The sequence below is a fragment of the Ranitomeya imitator genome, chromosome 5 (genome assembly GCF_032444005.1).
Source record: "Ranitomeya imitator isolate aRanImi1 chromosome 5, aRanImi1.pri, whole genome shotgun sequence".
In the NCBI taxonomy this organism is placed as follows: domain Eukaryota; kingdom Metazoa; phylum Chordata; class Amphibia; order Anura; family Dendrobatidae; genus Ranitomeya; species Ranitomeya imitator.
In genome coordinates this window covers 698,945,466-698,964,912 of record NC_091286.1, presented here as the reverse complement: position 1 = coordinate 698,964,912, position 19,447 = coordinate 698,945,466, and the positions used below count along the sequence as shown (strand labels likewise).

At 42.1% G+C, this 19,447-nt stretch overlaps 1 protein-coding gene across 1 annotated transcript in view; it reads left to right on the top strand.

The window, feature by feature from the left end:
* LOC138638848 (uncharacterized) overlaps positions 1-18,986 on the top strand; it is a 30,864-nt gene extending 11,878 nt beyond the window's left edge. Inside the window, exons 2-3 of the mRNA XM_069728513.1 lie at positions 6,192-6,316; positions 18,313-18,986. Of these exons, the coding sequence (XP_069584614.1) occupies positions 6,198-6,316; positions 18,313-18,880 (687 nt within the window). The 5' untranslated portion in view covers positions 6,192-6,197 and the 3' untranslated portion in view covers positions 18,881-18,986. The remainder of the gene's footprint in view (positions 1-6,191; positions 6,317-18,312) is intronic.
* Positions 18,987-19,447: the final 461 nt, after the last annotated feature.

The following is a 19,447-nucleotide window of genomic DNA, read 5'->3' as shown; positions in this document are numbered from 1 at the left end:
TTACATAGGACTGCAGGTGACATCTACTACATTATCTGTACTCAGAAAGTTATCACTGTGTCATCTGTGGTGTTACATAGGACTGCAGGTGACATCTACTACATTATCTGTACTCAGAGAGTTATCAGTGTGTTATCTGTGATGTTACATAGGACTGCAGGTGACATCTACTACATTACCTGTACTCAGAGAGTTATTACTGTGTTATCTGTGGTGTTACATAGGACTGCAGGTGACATCTACTACATTATCTGTACTCAGAAAGTTATCACTGTGTTATCTGTGGTGTTACATAGGACTGCAGGTGACATCTACTACATTACCTGTACTCGGAGAGATATCACTGTGTCATCTGTGGTGTTACATAGGACTGCAGGTGACATCTACTACATTATCTGTACTCAGAGAGTTATCACTGTGTTATCTGTGATGTTACATAGGACTGCAGGTGACATCTACTACATTATCTGTACTCAGAGAGTTATCAGTGTGTTATCTGTGATGTTACATAGGACTGCAGGTGACATCTACTACATTACCTGTACTCGGAGAGATATCACTGTGTCATCTGTGGTGTTACATAGGACTGCAGGTGACATCTACTACATTATCTGTACTCAGAGAGTTATCACTGTGTTATCTGTGATGTTACATAGGACTGCAGGTGACATCTACTACATTACCTGTACTCAGAGAGTTATTACTGTGTTATCTGTGGTGTTACATAGGACTGCAGGTGACATCTACTACATTATCTGTACTCAGAAAGTTATCACTGTGTTATCTGTGGTGTTACATAGGACTGCAGGTGACATCTACTACATTACCTGTACTCGGAGAGATATCACTGTGTTATCTGTGGTGTTACATAGGACTGCAGGTGACATCTACTACATTATCTGTACTCAGAGAGTTATCACTGTGTTATCTGTGATGTTACATAGGACTGCAGGTGACATCTACTACATTATCTGTACTCAGAGAGTTATCAGTGTGTTATCTGTGATGTTACATAGGACTGCAGGTGACATCTACTACATTACCTGTACTCAGAGAGTTATCACTGTGTTATCTGTGGTGTTACATAGGACTGCAGGTGACATCTACTGCATTATCTGTACTCAGAGAGTTATCACTGTGTTATCTGTGGTGTTACATAGGACTGCAGGTGACATCTACTACATTATCTGTACTCAGAGAGTTATTACTGTGTTATCTGTGGTGTTACATAGGACTGCAGGTGACATCTACTGCATTATCTGTACTCAGAGAGTTATCACTGTGTTATCTGTGGTGTTACATAGGACTGCAGGTGACATCTACTACATTATCTGTACTCAGAGAGATATCACTGTGTTATCTGTGGTGTTACATAGGACTGCAGGTGACATATACTACATTATCTGTACTCAGAGAGTTATCACTGTGTTATCTGTGGTGTTACATAGGACTGCAGGTGACATCTACTACATTATCTGTACTCAGAGAGTTATCACTGTGTAATCTGTGGTGTTACATAGGACTGCAGGTGACATCTACTACATTATCTGTACTTAGAGAGTTATCACTGTGTTATCTGTGGTGTTACATAGGACTGCAGGTGACATCTACTACATTATCTGTACTCAGAGAGTTATCACTGTGTTATCTGTGGTGTTACATAGGACTGCAGGTGACATCTACTACATTATCTGTACTCAGAGGGTTATCACTATGTTATCTGTGCTGTTACATAGGACTGCAGGTGACATCTACTACATTATCTATACTGAGAGTGTTATCACTGTGTTATCTGTGGTGTTACATAGGACTGCAGGTGACATCTACTACATTATCTGTACTCAGAGAGTTATCACTGTGTTATCTGTGGTGTTACATAGGACTGCAGGTGACATCTACTACATTATCTGTACTCAGAGAGTTATCACTGTGTTATCTGTGGTGTTACATAGGACTGCAGGTGACATCTACTACATTATCTGTACTCAGAGAGTTATCACTGTGTTATCTGTGGTGTTACATAGGACTGCAGGTGACATCTACTACATTATCTGTACCCAGAGAGTTACCACTGTGTTATCTGTGGTGTTACATAGGACTGCAGGTGACATTTACTACATTATCTGTACTCAGAGAGTTATCACTGTGCTATCTGTGGTGTTACATAGGACTGCAGGTGACATCTACTACATTATCTGTACTCAGAGAGTTATCACTGTGTTATCTGTGGTGTTACATAGGACTGCAGGTGACATCTACTACATTACCTGTACTCAGAGAGTTATCACTGTGTTATCTGTGGTGTTACATAGGACTGCAGGTGACATTTACTACATTATCTGTACTCAGAGAGTTATCACTGTGTTATCTGTGGTGTTACATAGGACTGCAGGTGACATCTACTACATTATCTGTACTCAGAGAGTTATCAGTGTGTTATCTGTGGTGTTACATAGGACTGCAGGTGACATTTACTACATTATCTGTACTCAGAGAGTTATCACTATGTTATCTGTGGTGTTACATGGGACTGCAGGTGACATCTACTACATTATCTGTACTCAGAGAGTTATCACTGTGTCATATGTGGTGTTACATAGGACTGCAGGTGACATTTACTACATTATCTGTACTCAGAGAGTTATCACTGTGTTATCTGTGATGTTACATAGGACTGCAGGTGACATCTACTACATTATCTGTACTCAGAGAGTTATCAGTGTGTTATCTGTGATGTTACATAGGACTGCAGGTGACATCTACTACATTACCTGTACTCGGAGAGATATCACTGTGTCATCTGTGGTGTTACATAGGACTGCAGGTGACATCTACTACATTATCTGTACTCAGAGAGTTATCACTGTGTTATCTGTGATGTTACATAGGACTGCAGGTGACATCTACTACATTACCTGTACTCAGAGAGTTATTACTGTGTTATCTGTGGTGTTACATAGGACTGCAGGTGACATCTACTACATTATCTGTACTCAGAAAGTTATCACTGTGTTATCTGTGGTGTTACATAGGACTGCAGGTGACATCTACTACATTACCTGTACTCGGAGAGATATCACTGTGTTATCTGTGGTGTTACATAGGACTGCAGGTGACATCTACTACATTATCTGTACTCAGAGAGTTATCACTGTGTTATCTGTGATGTTACATAGGACTGCAGGTGACATCTACTACATTATCTGTACTCAGAGAGTTATCAGTGTGTTATCTGTGATGTTACATAGGACTGCAGGTGACATCTACTACATTACCTGTACTCAGAGAGTTATCACTGTGTTATCTGTGGTGTTACATAGGACTGCAGGTGACATCTACTGCATTATCTGTACTCAGAGAGTTATCACTGTGTTATCTGTGGTGTTACATAGGACTGCAGGTGACATCTACTACATTATCTGTACTCAGAGAGTTATTACTGTGTTATCTGTGGTGTTACATAGGACTGCAGGTGACATCTACTGCATTATCTGTACTCAGAGAGTTATCACTGTGTTATCTGTGGTGTTACATAGGACTGCAGGTGACATCTACTACATTATCTGTACTCAGAGAGATATCACTGTGTTATCTGTGGTGTTACATAGGACTGCAGGTGACATATACTACATTATCTGTACTCAGAGAGTTATCACTGTGTTATCTGTGGTGTTACATAGGACTGCAGGTGACATCTACTACATTATCTGTACTCAGAGAGTTATCACTGTGTAATCTGTGGTGTTACATAGGACTGCAGGTGACATCTACTACATTATCTGTACTTAGAGAGTTATCACTGTGTTATCTGTGGTGTTACATAGGACTGCAGGTGACATCTACTACATTATCTGTACTCAGAGAGTTATCACTGTGTTATCTGTGGTGTTACATAGGACTGCAGGTGACATCTACTACATTATCTGTACTCAGAGGGTTATCACTATGTTATCTGTGCTGTTACATAGGACTGCAGGTGACATCTACTACATTATCTATACTGAGAGTGTTATCACTGTGTTATCTGTGGTGTTACATAGGACTGCAGGTGACATCTACTACATTATCTGTACTCAGAGAGTTATCACTGTGTTATCTGTGGTGTTACATAGGACTGCAGGTGACATCTACTACATTATCTGTACTCAGAGAGTTATCACTGTGTTATCTGTGGTGTTACATAGGACTGCAGGTGACATCTACTACATTATCTGTACTCAGAGAGTTATCACTGTGTTATCTGTGGTGTTACATAGGACTGCAGGTGACATCTACTACATTATCTGTACCCAGAGAGTTACCACTGTGTTATCTGTGGTGTTACATAGGACTGCAGGTGACATTTACTACATTATCTGTACTCAGAGAGTTATCACTGTGCTATCTGTGGTGTTACATAGGACTGCAGGTGACATCTACTACATTATCTGTACTCAGAGAGTTATCACTGTGTTATCTGTGGTGTTACATAGGACTGCAGGTGACATCTACTACATTACCTGTACTCAGAGAGTTATCACTGTGTTATCTGTGGTGTTACATAGGACTGCAGGTGACATTTACTACATTATCTGTACTCAGAGAGTTATCACTGTGTTATCTGTGGTGTTACATAGGACTGCAGGTGACATCTACTACATTATCTGTACTCAGAGAGTTATCAGTGTGTTATCTGTGGTGTTACATAGGACTGCAGGTGACATTTACTACATTATCTGTACTCAGAGAGTTATCACTATGTTATCTGTGGTGTTACATGGGACTGCAGGTGACATCTACTACATTATCTGTACTCAGAGAGTTATCACTGTGTCATATGTGGTGTTACATAGGACTGCAGGTGACATTTACTACATTATCTGTGCTTAACCCCTTACTGGCATCAGGCGTAATAGTACGCCACTGTCGGTATCCCTCCTTTGATGTGGGCTCTGGCGGTGAGACCACATCTTGCCCGCAATACTGCAGGTGGAATCGCGATCCACCCACGGCTATTAATTATTGAAATGCCGCTGTCAAACACTGACTGGTGCTTCTGGCAATTGCGCCAGAAATGCGTTCACCGCTGACCTGCGTCATGTGATCGTGGGTCACCGATGTGTCGGCATGGCAATCCGAGGTCATAGCAAGTCTGCAATTCTACTACAGAAGCGATCTGAATCTCGCCTCTATGTAGCAGAGGCGATCGAGTTATGCCAGATTCTAGTCTCCCATGGAAACTATTGAAGCATAGCAGAAGTAAAAAAAAAAAAATTTAAATATTAAAAAATAAAATATTTCAAATCACCCCCTTTCCCTCCATTCAAAATAAAAATAAAATCAAACATACACATATTTGGTATCGTCGCGTTCAGAATACCCCGATTAATCAATAAAAAAGGATTAACCTGATCGCAAAATGGCGTAGTGGGAAAAAAGTCAACACACCAGAATTACGTTTTTTTCGTCGCCGCGATATTCCATTAAATTCCAATAACGGGCGATCAAAAGTTCGTATCTGCACCAAAGTGGTATCATTAAAAACGTCATCTCGGCACGCAAAAAATAAGCCCTCAACCAACCCGATATCACAAAAAATGGAGACGCTGCGGGTGTCGGAAAATGGCGCAAATTTTTTTTCTTACCAATTTGGATTTTTTTTTCACCACTTGGATAAAAAAGAACCTAGACATGTTCGGTGATCTGGAAAATCACAATGGCAGGTCAGTCTTAGCATTTAGTGAACCTAGCAACAAAAAAAAAACAAAACTTTTTTTGCAATTTCACCGCACTTGGAATTTTTTTCCCATTTTCTAGTATACAACATGGTAAAACCAATGATGTTGTTAAAAAGTACAACTCGTCCCGCAAAAAACAAGCCCTCACATGGCCAAATTGGTGGAAAAATATAAAAGTTATGGCTCTGGGAAGAAAGGGTGCGAAAAAGCTCCGGAGGTTAAGGGGTTAAAGAGTTTTTTTTTTTTTTTTTTAGAATCTCAAGCTATATGCCACATGAGCTGCAGTACTCATGAGCGGCCACTAGACGGAGCACAGTATGCTGCTAATCCACTATAGCACACTATTTCGCTGTATCAGTGAGGTTGTCAGGTATCAGTCTCCCAAAAATCTGAAATGAATGATCTTTTCTGAGAATGAGCACAATAGAATATCATAAGCCAGAAAAACCTCTCTAATTTTAAGTGTTGTTACAGGTGAGGATGGGGCACGCTATCCTGGCCGCTCTCTGCCTGTGGAGCTGTATACTGACAGTGACTCCAGCGTTGAATGAGGAACAAGTGGGAAGAGCGACAGCGTACATTCATCAGCACTTCACTAGGTAAGCGTAATGGTATTTCTCCTTGGTGTGTGGCATTGACTATGAAGTGACCTTTTACAAGCAGCTACTGTCACCAATTCACCCTTTAGAAGCAGCTACTGTCACCAATTCACCCTTTAGAAGCAGCTACTGTTACCAATTCACCCTTTAGAAGCAGCTACTGTTACCAAGTCACCCTTTAGAAGCAGCTACTGTTACCAAGTCACCCTTTAGAAGCAGCTACTGTCACCAATTCACCCTTTAGAAGCAGCTACTGTCATGAATTCACCCTTTAGAAGCAGCTACTGTCACCAATTCACCCTTTAGAAGCAGCTACTGTCACCAATTCACCCTTTAGAAGCAGCTACTGTCACCAATTCACCCTTTAGAAGCGGCTACTGTCACCAATTCACCCTTTAGAAGCAGCTACTGTCACCAATTCACCCTTTAGAAGCAGCTACTGTCACCAATTCACCCTTTAGAAGCAGCTACTGTTACCAATTCACCCTTTAGAAGCAGCTACTGTTACCAATTCACCCTTTAGAAGCAGCTACTGTTAAAAATTCACCCTTTAGAAGCAGCTACTGTCACCAATTCACCCTTTAGAAGCAGCTACTGTCATGAATTCACCCTTTAGAAGCAGCTACTGTCACCAATTCACCCTTTAGAAGCAGCTACTGTCACCAATTCACCCTTTAGAAGCAGCCACTGTCACCAATTCACCCTTTAGAAGCAGCTACTGTCACCAATTCACCCTTTAGAAGCAGCTACTGTCACCAATTCACCCTTTAGAAGCAGCTGCTGTCACCAATTCACCCTTTACAAGCAGCTACTGTCACCAATTCACCCTTTAGAAGCAGCTACTGTCACCAATTCACCCTTTACAAGCAGCTACTGTCACCAATTCACCCTTTAGAAGCAGCTACTGTCACCAATTCACCCTTTAGAAGCGGCTACTGTCACCAATTCACCCTTTAGAAGCAGCTACTGTCACCAATTCACCCTTTAGAAGCAGCTACTGTCACCAATTCACCCTTTAGAAGCAGCTACTGTTACCAATTCACCCTTTAGAAGCAGCTACTGTTACCAATTCACCCTTTAGAAGCAGCTACTGTTAAAAATTCACCCTTTAGAAGCAGCTACTGTCACCAATTCACCCTTTAGAAGCAGCTACTGTCATGAATTCACCCTTTAGAAGCAGCTACTGTCACCAATTCACCCTTTAGAAGCAGCTACTGTCACCAATTCACCCTTTAGAAGCAGCCACTGTCACCAATTCACCCTTTAGAAGCAGCTACTGTCACCAATTCACCCTTTAGAAGCAGCTACTGTCACCAATTCACCCTTTAGAAGCAGCTGCTGTCACCAATTCACCCTTTACAAGCAGCTACTGTCACCAATTCACCCTTTAGAAGCAGCTACTGTCACCAATTCACCCTTTACAAGCAGCTACTGTCACCAATTCACCCTTTAGAAGCAGCTACTGTCACCAATTCACCCTTTAGAAGCAGCTACTGTCACCAATTCACCCTTTAGAAGCAGCTGCTGTCACCAATTCACCCTTTACAAGCAGCTACTGTCACCAATTCATCCTTTAGAAGCAGCCACTGTCACCAATTCACCCTTTAGAAGCAGCTACTGTCACAAATTCACCCTTTAGAAGCAGCTACTGTCACCAATTCACCCTTTAGAAGCAGCTGCTGTCACCAATTCACCCTTTACAAGCAGCTACTGTCACCAATTCACCCTTTAGAAGCAGCTACTGTCACCAATTCACCCTTTAGAAGCAGCTACTGTCACCAATTCACCCTTTAGAAGCAGCTGCTGTCACCAATTCACCCTTTACAAGCAGCTACTGTCACCAATTCACCCTTTAGAAGCAGCCACTGTCACCAATTCACCCTTTACAAGCAGCTACTGTCACCAATTCACCCTTTAGAAGCAGCTACTGTCACCAATTCACCATTAAGAAGCAGCTACTGTCACCAATTCACCCTTTAGAAGCAGCTGTATCTCCACACTAATTTTGGGCATCAGAAAACACATAATACATCTTGTTACATGACTAATAAGATGTATTATGTGAAGAAAAGTTTACTCTCCTGATGGTGAAAGTGAGGTACTGTGCCTTGAAAAAGTATTCACATTTTGAGAACTTTTCCACACATTTTTCACATTACACCTGCAAATTTAAAAGCATTTTATTGGGATTTATCTGATTTGGCCTTATTTGACCAGAGCACCTTCTTCAACATGTCGTACAGTTAGCAAAGCAAGCATGTTGATGAAGGTGTTCAGTCAGAGCAGTTCATAATAGAACTTTTTGGAGTAAATGTAAAAAGCTATGTGTGACAGCACTGAAAACACCATCCCCACAGTCACACATGGTGGTGGCAGCATCATGCTGTGGGGAGGCTTCTTTTCAGCTGGGGCAGGGAAGCTGGTCATAAGTGATGGTTAGATGTATGGAGATAAATACAGGGCAATCCTGGAGGGAAAACCTGTTGGAGGTTGTAAAAGACTTGAGACTGGGGCGTAGGCTGACCTTACCGCAGGAAACGACCCTCAACATCCTGCCAGAGCTACAATGGAGCATATTCCTGTGTGTGAACAGCGCAGTCACCGTCCAGACCCAAATCCCAGAGAATCTGTGACAAGACGCGGAAATTACTGATCACAGACGTGTCCAAATAACGTCACTGAGCGACAGCGAGGGGGCGAAGAAGAAGGGGCAAAATGTCACCTACAGATGTGCAAAGCTGAGAGAGACAGACCCCAAAAGACTGCAAGGAAAGGTGGTCCTACATAGTACTGACTCAGACTTCCTAGATTTATATTTTTTAAATATTCAGAAAACCACGTATCATTTCATGTACAAGTCACAAATATTTGCCACTTTGTTTTGATATCACATAAAATCCAGTGGTGCAATACCTAAAAACAAAGCCATCATAAGCAAATACTGTGTCCTCCACCCATCTATTAAAGTGCAAAGTGCAGTGTATCTAGTAGTGAAGCAAGATCAGTACATGTAGAACTAATGCCTGGATGCTAAAGATCTAATCCTGGGGGCAGATGCTCAAGGAGAGTGGTCGTAAGTGCTATATTACTTGAAGAACAAGTTACCTGAGGAAGGATAGATGCAGTGTCTTCCCCACACCTGACGCCGTTTCGCCTCTGCATCTTCCGGGGGCGTGTCTAAGCAGTAGATATACTGCACTTTGCAATTGCACTTTAACCCCTTTCTGACATCAGACATAATCATCCATGGGACCTGGGCCAATTTGACCATAGACGGATTATTACGTCTGCACATGAGTGATGTGCAGGCGATCACCGCCAGGTATCAGCTGATTCTGACAGATGACACCTGACACTAAGTGCCAGGAGCAGTCACAGAGTGCTCCCAGCACTTTAACCTCTAAAATGCTGTGATCGACCACCATCACAGCATTCCGAGTGCCAGCAGGATCAGAGACCCGCGGCATGACATGCCATGGTGCCATGGTGCCCAGATGTCGTCATGATGACATCCGGGTCACCAGAGCTAGGAAACATGCTGATCATGCGCATTATCAGCAAGTCTCTCTCTCAGTGCAGAGCTGACAGTTTCTACAACATGGGAATGCTGCTGCATCCCCATGCTGTGGAGGCGATCAGCCTGCAATAAATGATTATCCCATAGTGGGACAAAGTAAAAAAGTAAAAAAAATTGTAAAAGTAATTCTAAAAATATATTAAAATAATAATAGTTTTAAAAAATCAAGATATTGTAGCAACAAATAAATATTTGGATGAAAAAAAATGTAAACAAATAAAAGTACACGTACTTAGTAACACCGCGTCTGCAATGACACGACCTATAAAACTGTCCCACTAGTGAACACCATTAAAAAATAAATACAAAACAAGGCACAAAACAACACTTTATCATCATACTGCCAAACAATAGGTGGAATAACGCAATCAAAAATACGGATATAAACATGGTACCACTGAAAACAGTTCCATCAGCAAAAAAATTAAAAAGCTATATCTCTCACAATAAAGCGAAGCAAAAATAATTATTTTTTCTATAAAATAGTTTTTATTGTGTAAAATTGCCAAAACATTCTGGGAGCCTGCTGAGCATTCAGGCTCCGCAGCTCATTGCGGCCGTCGAGCGTAGCAAGGCCCAAGGTGGGGGGCCATGTTAGGTGTCAAGTTCCCGCCGCTGCACATGGGGAATCTCGAACCATCTCCGCTGCAGTCTCCCATTCTCCTCCAGCCACAGTGGAACCTGCTCAGCAGAGACGTCAGTCCCAGCGTCTGGCTAGAGATGATACTGTGCGGCTGGTTACTGCTATTATAGGAACTGCTACTGGACCTGAACATGTGACCCCCGACCTCCAGTGAGAGGTCATCCCTTGGGCATGCTCAGAAGAAGAAAAGCAGGACTAGGGCAGGACTAAGTCCTGCTTTTCTTCTTCTGAGCATGCCCAAGGGACGACCTCTCACTGGAGGTCGGGGGTCACATGCTCAGGTCCAGTAGCAGTTCCTATTGGACCACTAGGAAGGTCCTGGAGAACTTCCACTATAAAATGTTTGCATGGCCGCTCGGCCATGCGCTGGTATAAATCAGTTAGTGTGTGTGTGTGTGTGTGTGTGTATGTGTATGTGTATGTATGCGTGTATGTATGCCTGTTCTGGTGAAAGCTCCAAATCATACCCATCCCTAGTGTTGATGAATGCTCGCAAATGTTGGAGCTGTCTAGCACCAGTTAGTGCCATCCAGCACAAGGCACAATCTAATAGCAATTATCAGCAGCATTAGCCAGTGCGGCACCGTGCACAACCAGTGCGCTTACCTGTCCCTAGTTAGGGTTGTTAGTGGTATCTGCCAGAGCGGTGCTTCGCGCACCCAGTGCGCTAAATCTATTTTGTATTTATTTTTCCCTGGCACCGCAGTTCCAGTGCCGAACGCAAGTGGTCTAGAGGGACTCTAACCACGTGTCTGAGGGCTGAGTTCTGTGACTCTATACTTGTTATACACCACCGAAATGTACCACAGAGCACTGAATACTGTATGGATCAGTAATTAGTCCAGACAATTTTTTTAATGCTTTTTTTGCAGTGTTATACATCACCAAAATGTAGTACAGAGCACAAAATACTGTATGGATCAGTAATTGAATCCAGGCAAATTTTTCACCACTTTTTGTAGTATTATATACCACCGAAATGTACCACAGAGAACATAATACTCTATGGATGAGTAAATGAATCCAGACAAAAAATTAGAAAGAAGGTCATCCATACAATCTTGAAGGCACCAAGTGAAGTGCCTCATAAAAAAATTAACAAAGTGTAGTTGATGTATGCCTACAGTCATAAAGGCTATGAAAAAAGTGCAAAGCCAGGAAACAATTATAAGGAGGGTCACCCATAAACACTTGAGGGTCTCAGTCAAATATTTAACATTAAAAACACTTTATGGTGTGGGAAAGTGTGGGCTTATTCAGACTTTGTTTGATTTTATCAGAGTGAGCCTGTCAGCATTCTCTGTTGACAAGCAAAAGCACCTGTCTGTTATGACAAACCCCCCCCCCCCCCCCCCCGAAGCACAAAAACCTGCTCAGACAAAATGCTAGTGGCAGGGCAGAACAACACCTTCAAGGTATAGAGGGACAGCTCATGCCAGGTGTTCAGCTTTGAGACACAATACTTGAAGTTTGCAGGGAAATTAGGGAGTATGCTGGTTTGGTCAGCCAGGTATTGCTTGACCATCTTTAAAAACTTTTTCCTCCTTGCCAAAAATACCTGTTCATCGGGCCCTGGATGCTCAAAGGGTGTCAGGAAATAGGCCCACACTTTTGACAGTGTACCACTGACTCTAATGTGTCTCTCTCACCTCTCCTCCTTGGTTGGACAAGGAAGAAGCTTGCCCCCTGCCGCTAGCACTGACTGATGGGAATTTTTTTCAACAATGGCCTTCTGATATAGCACCATTTTAGAAAATGTATCCACCTCAGGAAGGAGAGATGCAAAGTTGTACTTGTAGCATGGCTCTAGCAGGGTGATCAAACAATACTCTTTTTTGGCCAAGATAAATTTAATACGAGGGTCACTGGAAAGGCAGCGGTACATAAAGTTGGTCATATGTGCCAAGCTCCCTACAGCTAACATTTCCCTGTACCCACCTTGATGACAACTCTCCATATTCTCCTCCTTCTCCTCTTCCTCCTCAGCCCATCCACATAGGAAAGACAGGACAAAGGTTATGTGGTTACTGGCCTCTGTTGTGCTAGCCCACAGCTCCTGTTCCTCCTTCTCATCCTCCTCCTCATTATTGTTACCCAATCCATCCTGAGCAGATGAGATGAGGCTGAGCTGAGTAGTATCTCCCTGTGTCATGCCTTCATTCATCTCCACCTGGTCCACTTGCACAGCTTCATGTTTAATTGTGAGCAGGAACTGTTAAGTACGCACAGAAGAGGGATTGTTGCACTGACTATGGTGTCATCGCCGCTCACCATCTTTGTGATGTCCTCAAAGACTTGGATAACCACACACATATCAGACATTCATGCCAACTCTTTAGTTGTTATGTGCGGAGGCTGACCAGAATACTGAAGGGCATGTTGGAGCTGGTACTCAACAGCTGGCCACTGCTGCTCACAAAGTTTTTCCAGCATGTGTAGTGTGCAGTTCCAACATGTGGGCATATCGCACACCAGTCAGTGAGCTAGCACTTGCATGCTCTGCTGCAGGACTGCCAGAGCTCCTGCAGCAGTAGCCGAGTTTCAGAAATTGTCGATGTCATGTCTTACCTTGACCCAAAGCTCTGGAAAAGTTTTCTCAAACTGCTGAACTGCCAAGTAGAGTGTGTGTACCAAGCATGGTACGTGTATGAGCTTGGAAAGCTTCATAGCCGCCAATGGATTACTCCCATTATCACACACGACCTTGCCTGGTTGGTGGTTCAGCGGCAAAAGCCACAGATTTGTCTGGGCTGTTAGTTCTTTAAGTAACTCTTCCATCATGTGCAGTTTGTCTCCTATTCAAAACAGCTTCAGCAGAGCCTGTTGCTGCTTTGTTGAGGCAGTGCTGCAGAGCTTCCAGATGATGTGGACAACATGCTCTGAGATAACACATCGGAAATGGAAGATGAGGAGTAGCAGAAGGTGGTGCTGGAACTAATATATGAGGTGGAGGACACTCTGATAAAAGTAGGGCCAGCAATCTTCAGCATGAGGAGCACATGTGCAATGCCAGGGTTGGACTCGGCCCCAAACTTCACAATGTTCACCCAGTGTGCCGTAAGTGAAATGTAGCATCCCTGGCTATAAGCACTTGTCCACGTGTCAGTTGTTAAGTGGACAATTCCAGTAACTACGTTGGTAAGGGCTCGTGTGATGTTCCTGGACACGTGCTGGTACAAGGTGGGGACACCATACCGGAAGAAAAAGTGTTGGCCTGGCAGCGGCCATGAATCAGGAGAAATCTTCTGTGTTAATAAGCCTCAATGGCAACATTTCCACAGCAAGCAGGGTGGAAATGTACCCATTTAGCATTTGGGCCTGTGAGTGGGAGGCTGGAAACTTTCTCTTTCATTCCAAGGCCTGGAGTAGGGACAGCTGAAAGCTGTGTTGGGACAAAGATTTGGAATTGCCTGATGATGGTAATTCGGAATGTACAAGAACAGGTGCGGGGTGAGAGGCATATGCGCCAGTGTCATGGACAGGGGATTGGGAAGCACCTAGCACAGGGGGAGAGGCAGTGGTGTCACCCACTGGCACCAATCATGGTTTCAGGCCCACAGAGTCGCGTGCTTAGATGACATGTGTCTTCTGTCTACTTTCAATCATTTTTTATTAATTTCTCCTTTCATGTCTTGTGTCTATTTACTTACTATTTATTTTGTGGTTTCTTCCTTTACTGAATCTTGCTGTCCCTTGTCCTGCAGGGGGGGGACGCCTGTCGGCTCTCATTTTTGGCTTGATTGTGGTACAGGCTCATTATTCACGGGTTCTGTTCTTTCTATATTATGTAGTCTGGTGTTTCACCTGTTCATATGCACATTATAAGCACTTATAGGCACCAGTCACTTTAATGGCACCAGACACTTCAATTTCAGTATAATATGGAGATGTGCACGAAGTTCCGAAGTTTACAAATCTTTACATTCCTCATTGTGTGCACTGGTCACTTTAAGTAGTTGATATATCATATCACATTTTTGATATTTGCGGCGTGAGTGCGTGTAACTCCTCCTCTGGGTTTCCTAGTCATTGCATTGGAGTTTTTTTTATCTCCTCCTCGCAATCCTTATGGAGCAGCTTTTATCTACAATCTTTTTTGCATGCATTCATAGGTGGTTGCCCGGATGGCTATATTGGAGTTCTTTGTTCCCTCCCGCAACTTCTGTGAAGCTTCTTTTATTTACAATCTTTCCTGCCTGCATTCATTGGTGGCATGATGGAACAGCTCCTCCCACTTGAATTTGATTGGCGGCTTGACAGCATGAGTCATATGACTCTTATGTATAGACATGCCCGCTTACACTTATTGGTTTCATGATGGTGTAACTCCTCCCACTTAACTGTGATTGGTCGCGTGACGGTATAAGCCTTTCGACGCCTGTCCATAGACACACCCCCAGGAAGAAGCAACGACGAAACGCGCGTCGGGGTCCAGAGGCTCATCCTGTCACTTGGCAGTGGATTCTTTGGTTGATACGCTTAGAGGTAATATGTTGAGGAATGGATACTGTGTAGTTCGTGTATGTGTGGGTCTTTGAAGGGATGATGCAATAGTATTTGGCTATGGGTGTTCCTATTTATGGCTGAACTGTGCCCCTGGAACTTGCTTTGAAACTGTAGGTATGGTTCCAGTTTCCCACATTTGTTACACTAGTAACACCGACAGTTTTTAGTTGCAAATACTGTATTATTATTGTCTAATTTAGAATATGCAACATTTTTGATTGTATATGTACACCTATATTACTAAAAGATATCAATCATCTTAGTGGATAGATCCAGTAACTTTGCGTGACTCCACATTTTCCTGGCCTTTGTTTGGTTTGATGCACCAATCTGTTTTATTGTTTTGTAATGTATTGATGTTAAATAAATGAATTTATTGTTTTAAATATTGTGCTTAGAAACAGTTCTTGATCCGATTATGGGCAATTATAATAGGATCTATATGCTTGATACTTGTTATGGAGTGTGGCCTATTCCCGTGTAGGGTTTATGGGCATGGGTACCGTGCTGATTAGATGACATGTGCCTGATCATTCTGGTGGAGGTCAGGCTCCTGCTGATCTTGGCATGGCGCAGGCTGCAAATGACTATTTTTTTGTCTCAGAACTCTCTTTACAAAAGCCCCAGACTGGGAAACACCTATCTCTTTGAAATTGTCGGTGTTTCTGCGGAAAAAGTGCCTCCCTTCCCTATCTGGTCACACCACTGCCTCTTCCTGCCTGTTTTGGTGCTTCCGATCCTACCACTCAGCATTGCTGGCTATACTCTGCATACCAGCTTCCAGGTTGGGTCGGTCACTTTGTCATCCACCACCTTGTTCACCAATGCCGCACCCTCGTCCTCCTGAATTGGTGACTCCTCCGAGTGTCCTAGTGTTGGATCACTAGGTTCCTGGGACTCAACATGATGGAAGGAAGGAAGATCAGAGTGAGGATGAAGTGATCTAGACTACTGACTGCTGAGACTGGACTGTGTGGAAGACTAGGTGTTGTTGCCAAGCATGTTCGAAGCATTATCTGCTATCCAACCGACCACCTGTTTGCACTGCTTTGGCTACAGAAGTGGTGTACCGTGCCTCCCTGCAATGTGGGACAAGATACTATGTGTTGTGGATTTGCATGTGTCTTGTGCTCCAGCACCAGGCACAGTTACACCTGCCCCATGTCCTCAGCATCTACGTGTACCATCATCAGCACTTCCACTTCTCTGTCCCCTCCGGCATGCCTTACGCAATTTCAATGTCTCTTGAAACCAACCATTTTACAATGCTTTTTGGGACTGTTATATACCAGCGGAATGTACACAGACCATGTGATACTGTATGGATGACTAATTGAATTCACAACAATTTTTCAACGCTTTTTGGTAGTGTTATATACCAACGAAATGTACCACATTCCATGTAATTAGCTATGGGTGAGTAATTGAATGTAGAAAAATTTTCCAATGCTTTTTGGGAGTGCTATATACCACCGAAATGTATCATAGACAAAGTATTAATCTATGGGTGAGTAATTGAATCCAGAAAAAAATTACAAATCTTTTTAGGAGTGTTATATACTAACCAAATGTACCACAGATCACGTAATACTCTATGGTTAAGTAAATTGAATCCATAAAGAAATTTCAAAACATTTTCTTATAAAAATAATATTAAAATGCGCAATTCACATAGAATAACTTTAATGTGAATTGAATTTTCCTGTAAAATGTAAGTGATTTGTAAAATTCTATTCTTGGCAAAACTGATCATCTGTTGTGTTTAAAACAAGATGGCGTCAATAAAGTGTCAGTAATTTTTTGGAGAAAATCTCATGCTTTCTTCCAACAGGACAATGATTCCAGTAGCTCCCAGGGTACAAAGACTGTGGTCTGTAGACTTCCGGTTTCAGAAGTAGCCCTGGAAGTTTCTAGAGTGGCTGTCACAGTCGCCATTTCAGAATCTTTAGTTGAATCTGAAAAATGATTTTTTTGCAGCATGCAAACCCAAGAATATTAGTGACCAGGTGGCCATTGCGCATAAGAAATGATCTGAAATACCTCAGGAACATTGATAGAAGCTAGTGTCTGGCTGTTCATCATGTTTGTAGCAGGTCATAACAGCCAGAAGGGTTCTACTAAATAGAGAAGACGCTGGTCACGAAAGGGTGAATAACAATGAGACCAAAATAGTCCAGAAAAGTGACTTTTTATAATATTTTGAAGAAAACATTTGTTATAATATTATATTAAGTTATTTGCATTGTTCTTGGTTTATTGAACTATTGCAAACAATAGAAATATTGTACATTTTGCTAAAATACCTAATTTTCAATGTTCAATGAGTAATTTGTGATTGCAACTGAGTATGTTTCCCCTTATCTATTACCTCTGGTTGTATACGAGCATAAATATTAGTCTATAAACAACCTTAACCACCAAGGTTACACTCCATATCAAAATGTATTTATCAGAACCCAAAGACAGGAAACAGGGAATGTATTTAACAATAAGCAAAATTTATGAATACATTTACATCAAAATAAAAAAAGGATTTCTCATGTCAGACTATAGAGACAGCAATAAGTGACTGAGACCATTTTAAGGTAACATATAAAGTTGCAGTAAGCTAAGTGGTTACTGTCACCGGCACATGAATAGATATATTGCACTTTATTAGATTTGCTGCTATATATAGATTTGCTGTGTTTCTCACCCAACCTGGCGCATGAAGAATTGTCGAAACGCGCGTTGGGGTGGGAGATGCAGCAAATTTTGGCTTAAACCCAGGTATATTTCAGCATGCACTTTTATTCAATGTTGTTTTTACTTGTACTGTCATATGCAATGGTATGATTTATTATCAATGTATTCATTGCCGTTTAGATTGCAGCAACAGCTTATTTTCTACGCACTGTGGCAGCTTGTGACTATTTAGTCAGTCCTATTCTATGAATGCATTTATTGCTGGATTTATTGCACTTTAACGAACAGCAACAGTAGATTCTCCACGTACTTTGACACCTTGTGGCTACTTGATTAATCCTAAAGGTCTCAGTCACTTCTTGCTGTGTCTCTATAGTCTGACATGAGGCATCCATTTTTTATATTGATGTAAAGGTAGTAATAAATTTTGCTTATTGTTAAATACATTCATTGTTTCTTGTCTTTGGGTTCTGATAAATATACTCTGGTTGTACTGTATATGTAGAAAGGACAGTTTATACAATGTGCATATGTACTATGTACACAACTTTTTATCATTATTTTTTCCATTTTCCTCAATTTTAGGCAGTTTACTTATGAGTTCGCCTACTTTGTCAAATTTGATCAACAAGAATGTAACCGAGGCTTAACAACTCAAGATCTTCAGAACGCCTTAAGAGAGGAAAACAAAGACGTCATGTTTCGGGAAGTAGATGCTTTTCGTATCTATGAGGGTAAACGAATGGTGGCCTGTTCCTACCAGACATATAAAAAGCGCAATCAAGAGTATAGCATTCATGCCGAATATCGCTTGTTAGATGGGGCCACAAACTCCCCCATCAGCCGCCTGATGTTCAAAGATCCCTTTGGTTCCTGTGGCATTCTTTATTCCCGGTACTCGCCGTGTGTATCCAAATGTTTACTTCCATCTGGAACATATAATATAATTGACAAGATGTCCACCTCCATTCTTCCACAAGATAAGGTATTTGCTTTTGCAGAAGTGTTCCATCATGACAAAGGAAAAGAGCAGGAGGTTTGGAATTCTTGGAGAACACTCAATGGGAACATTCATTTGTATCGCTGTACTGGAAATAACTGTCTTCAATGCTTTAAAAATGGTGTTCAACAAAACCAATGTTATAATGCTTAATCGCATAATAGATCAATAGCTTTAACGCTTTGCATCCCACCCCCTACCTTCACACCCCAAAAAGCCTAGCAATCACATGTTATCAATAAAGTCTATCAGCATATGCAATGAATGGAGTTGAGTCATATTTTTATTTTTTTTACAAAGTAAAGGTTGCTGTAAAATATTGCATAATCACAGCTGACTTCTTCCAAAAGTGCCCCTTACTTGTCCCCTGGGTGTGTTTGTATCGCAGCTCAACACCATTCACTTCAGTAGAGCGTGGCAGTAGCCAGGTGTGGAGTGGTTTTTGGAAGGAAGTTGCCATGTTTTTCCAATCTTGGACAAACCATTTGCATAAACATGACCCAAAAACTATATCTCTGGTTAGGTTTTTTGAAAGTCCAGGTGCGGAAGTGTCCCAGGAATGGTGACCCTGGGATGCCAAAATTCATTGGGTTTCGGGAACCCCACAGAACCAGGAACATTTACAAGCATTTCAAATTCTCAAAATGTGAGCGCATTCCCATCTGTTTATTGGAAGCTTCTGGCTCAGCAATATGAGGAATATTTCTAATCCATGTTGGA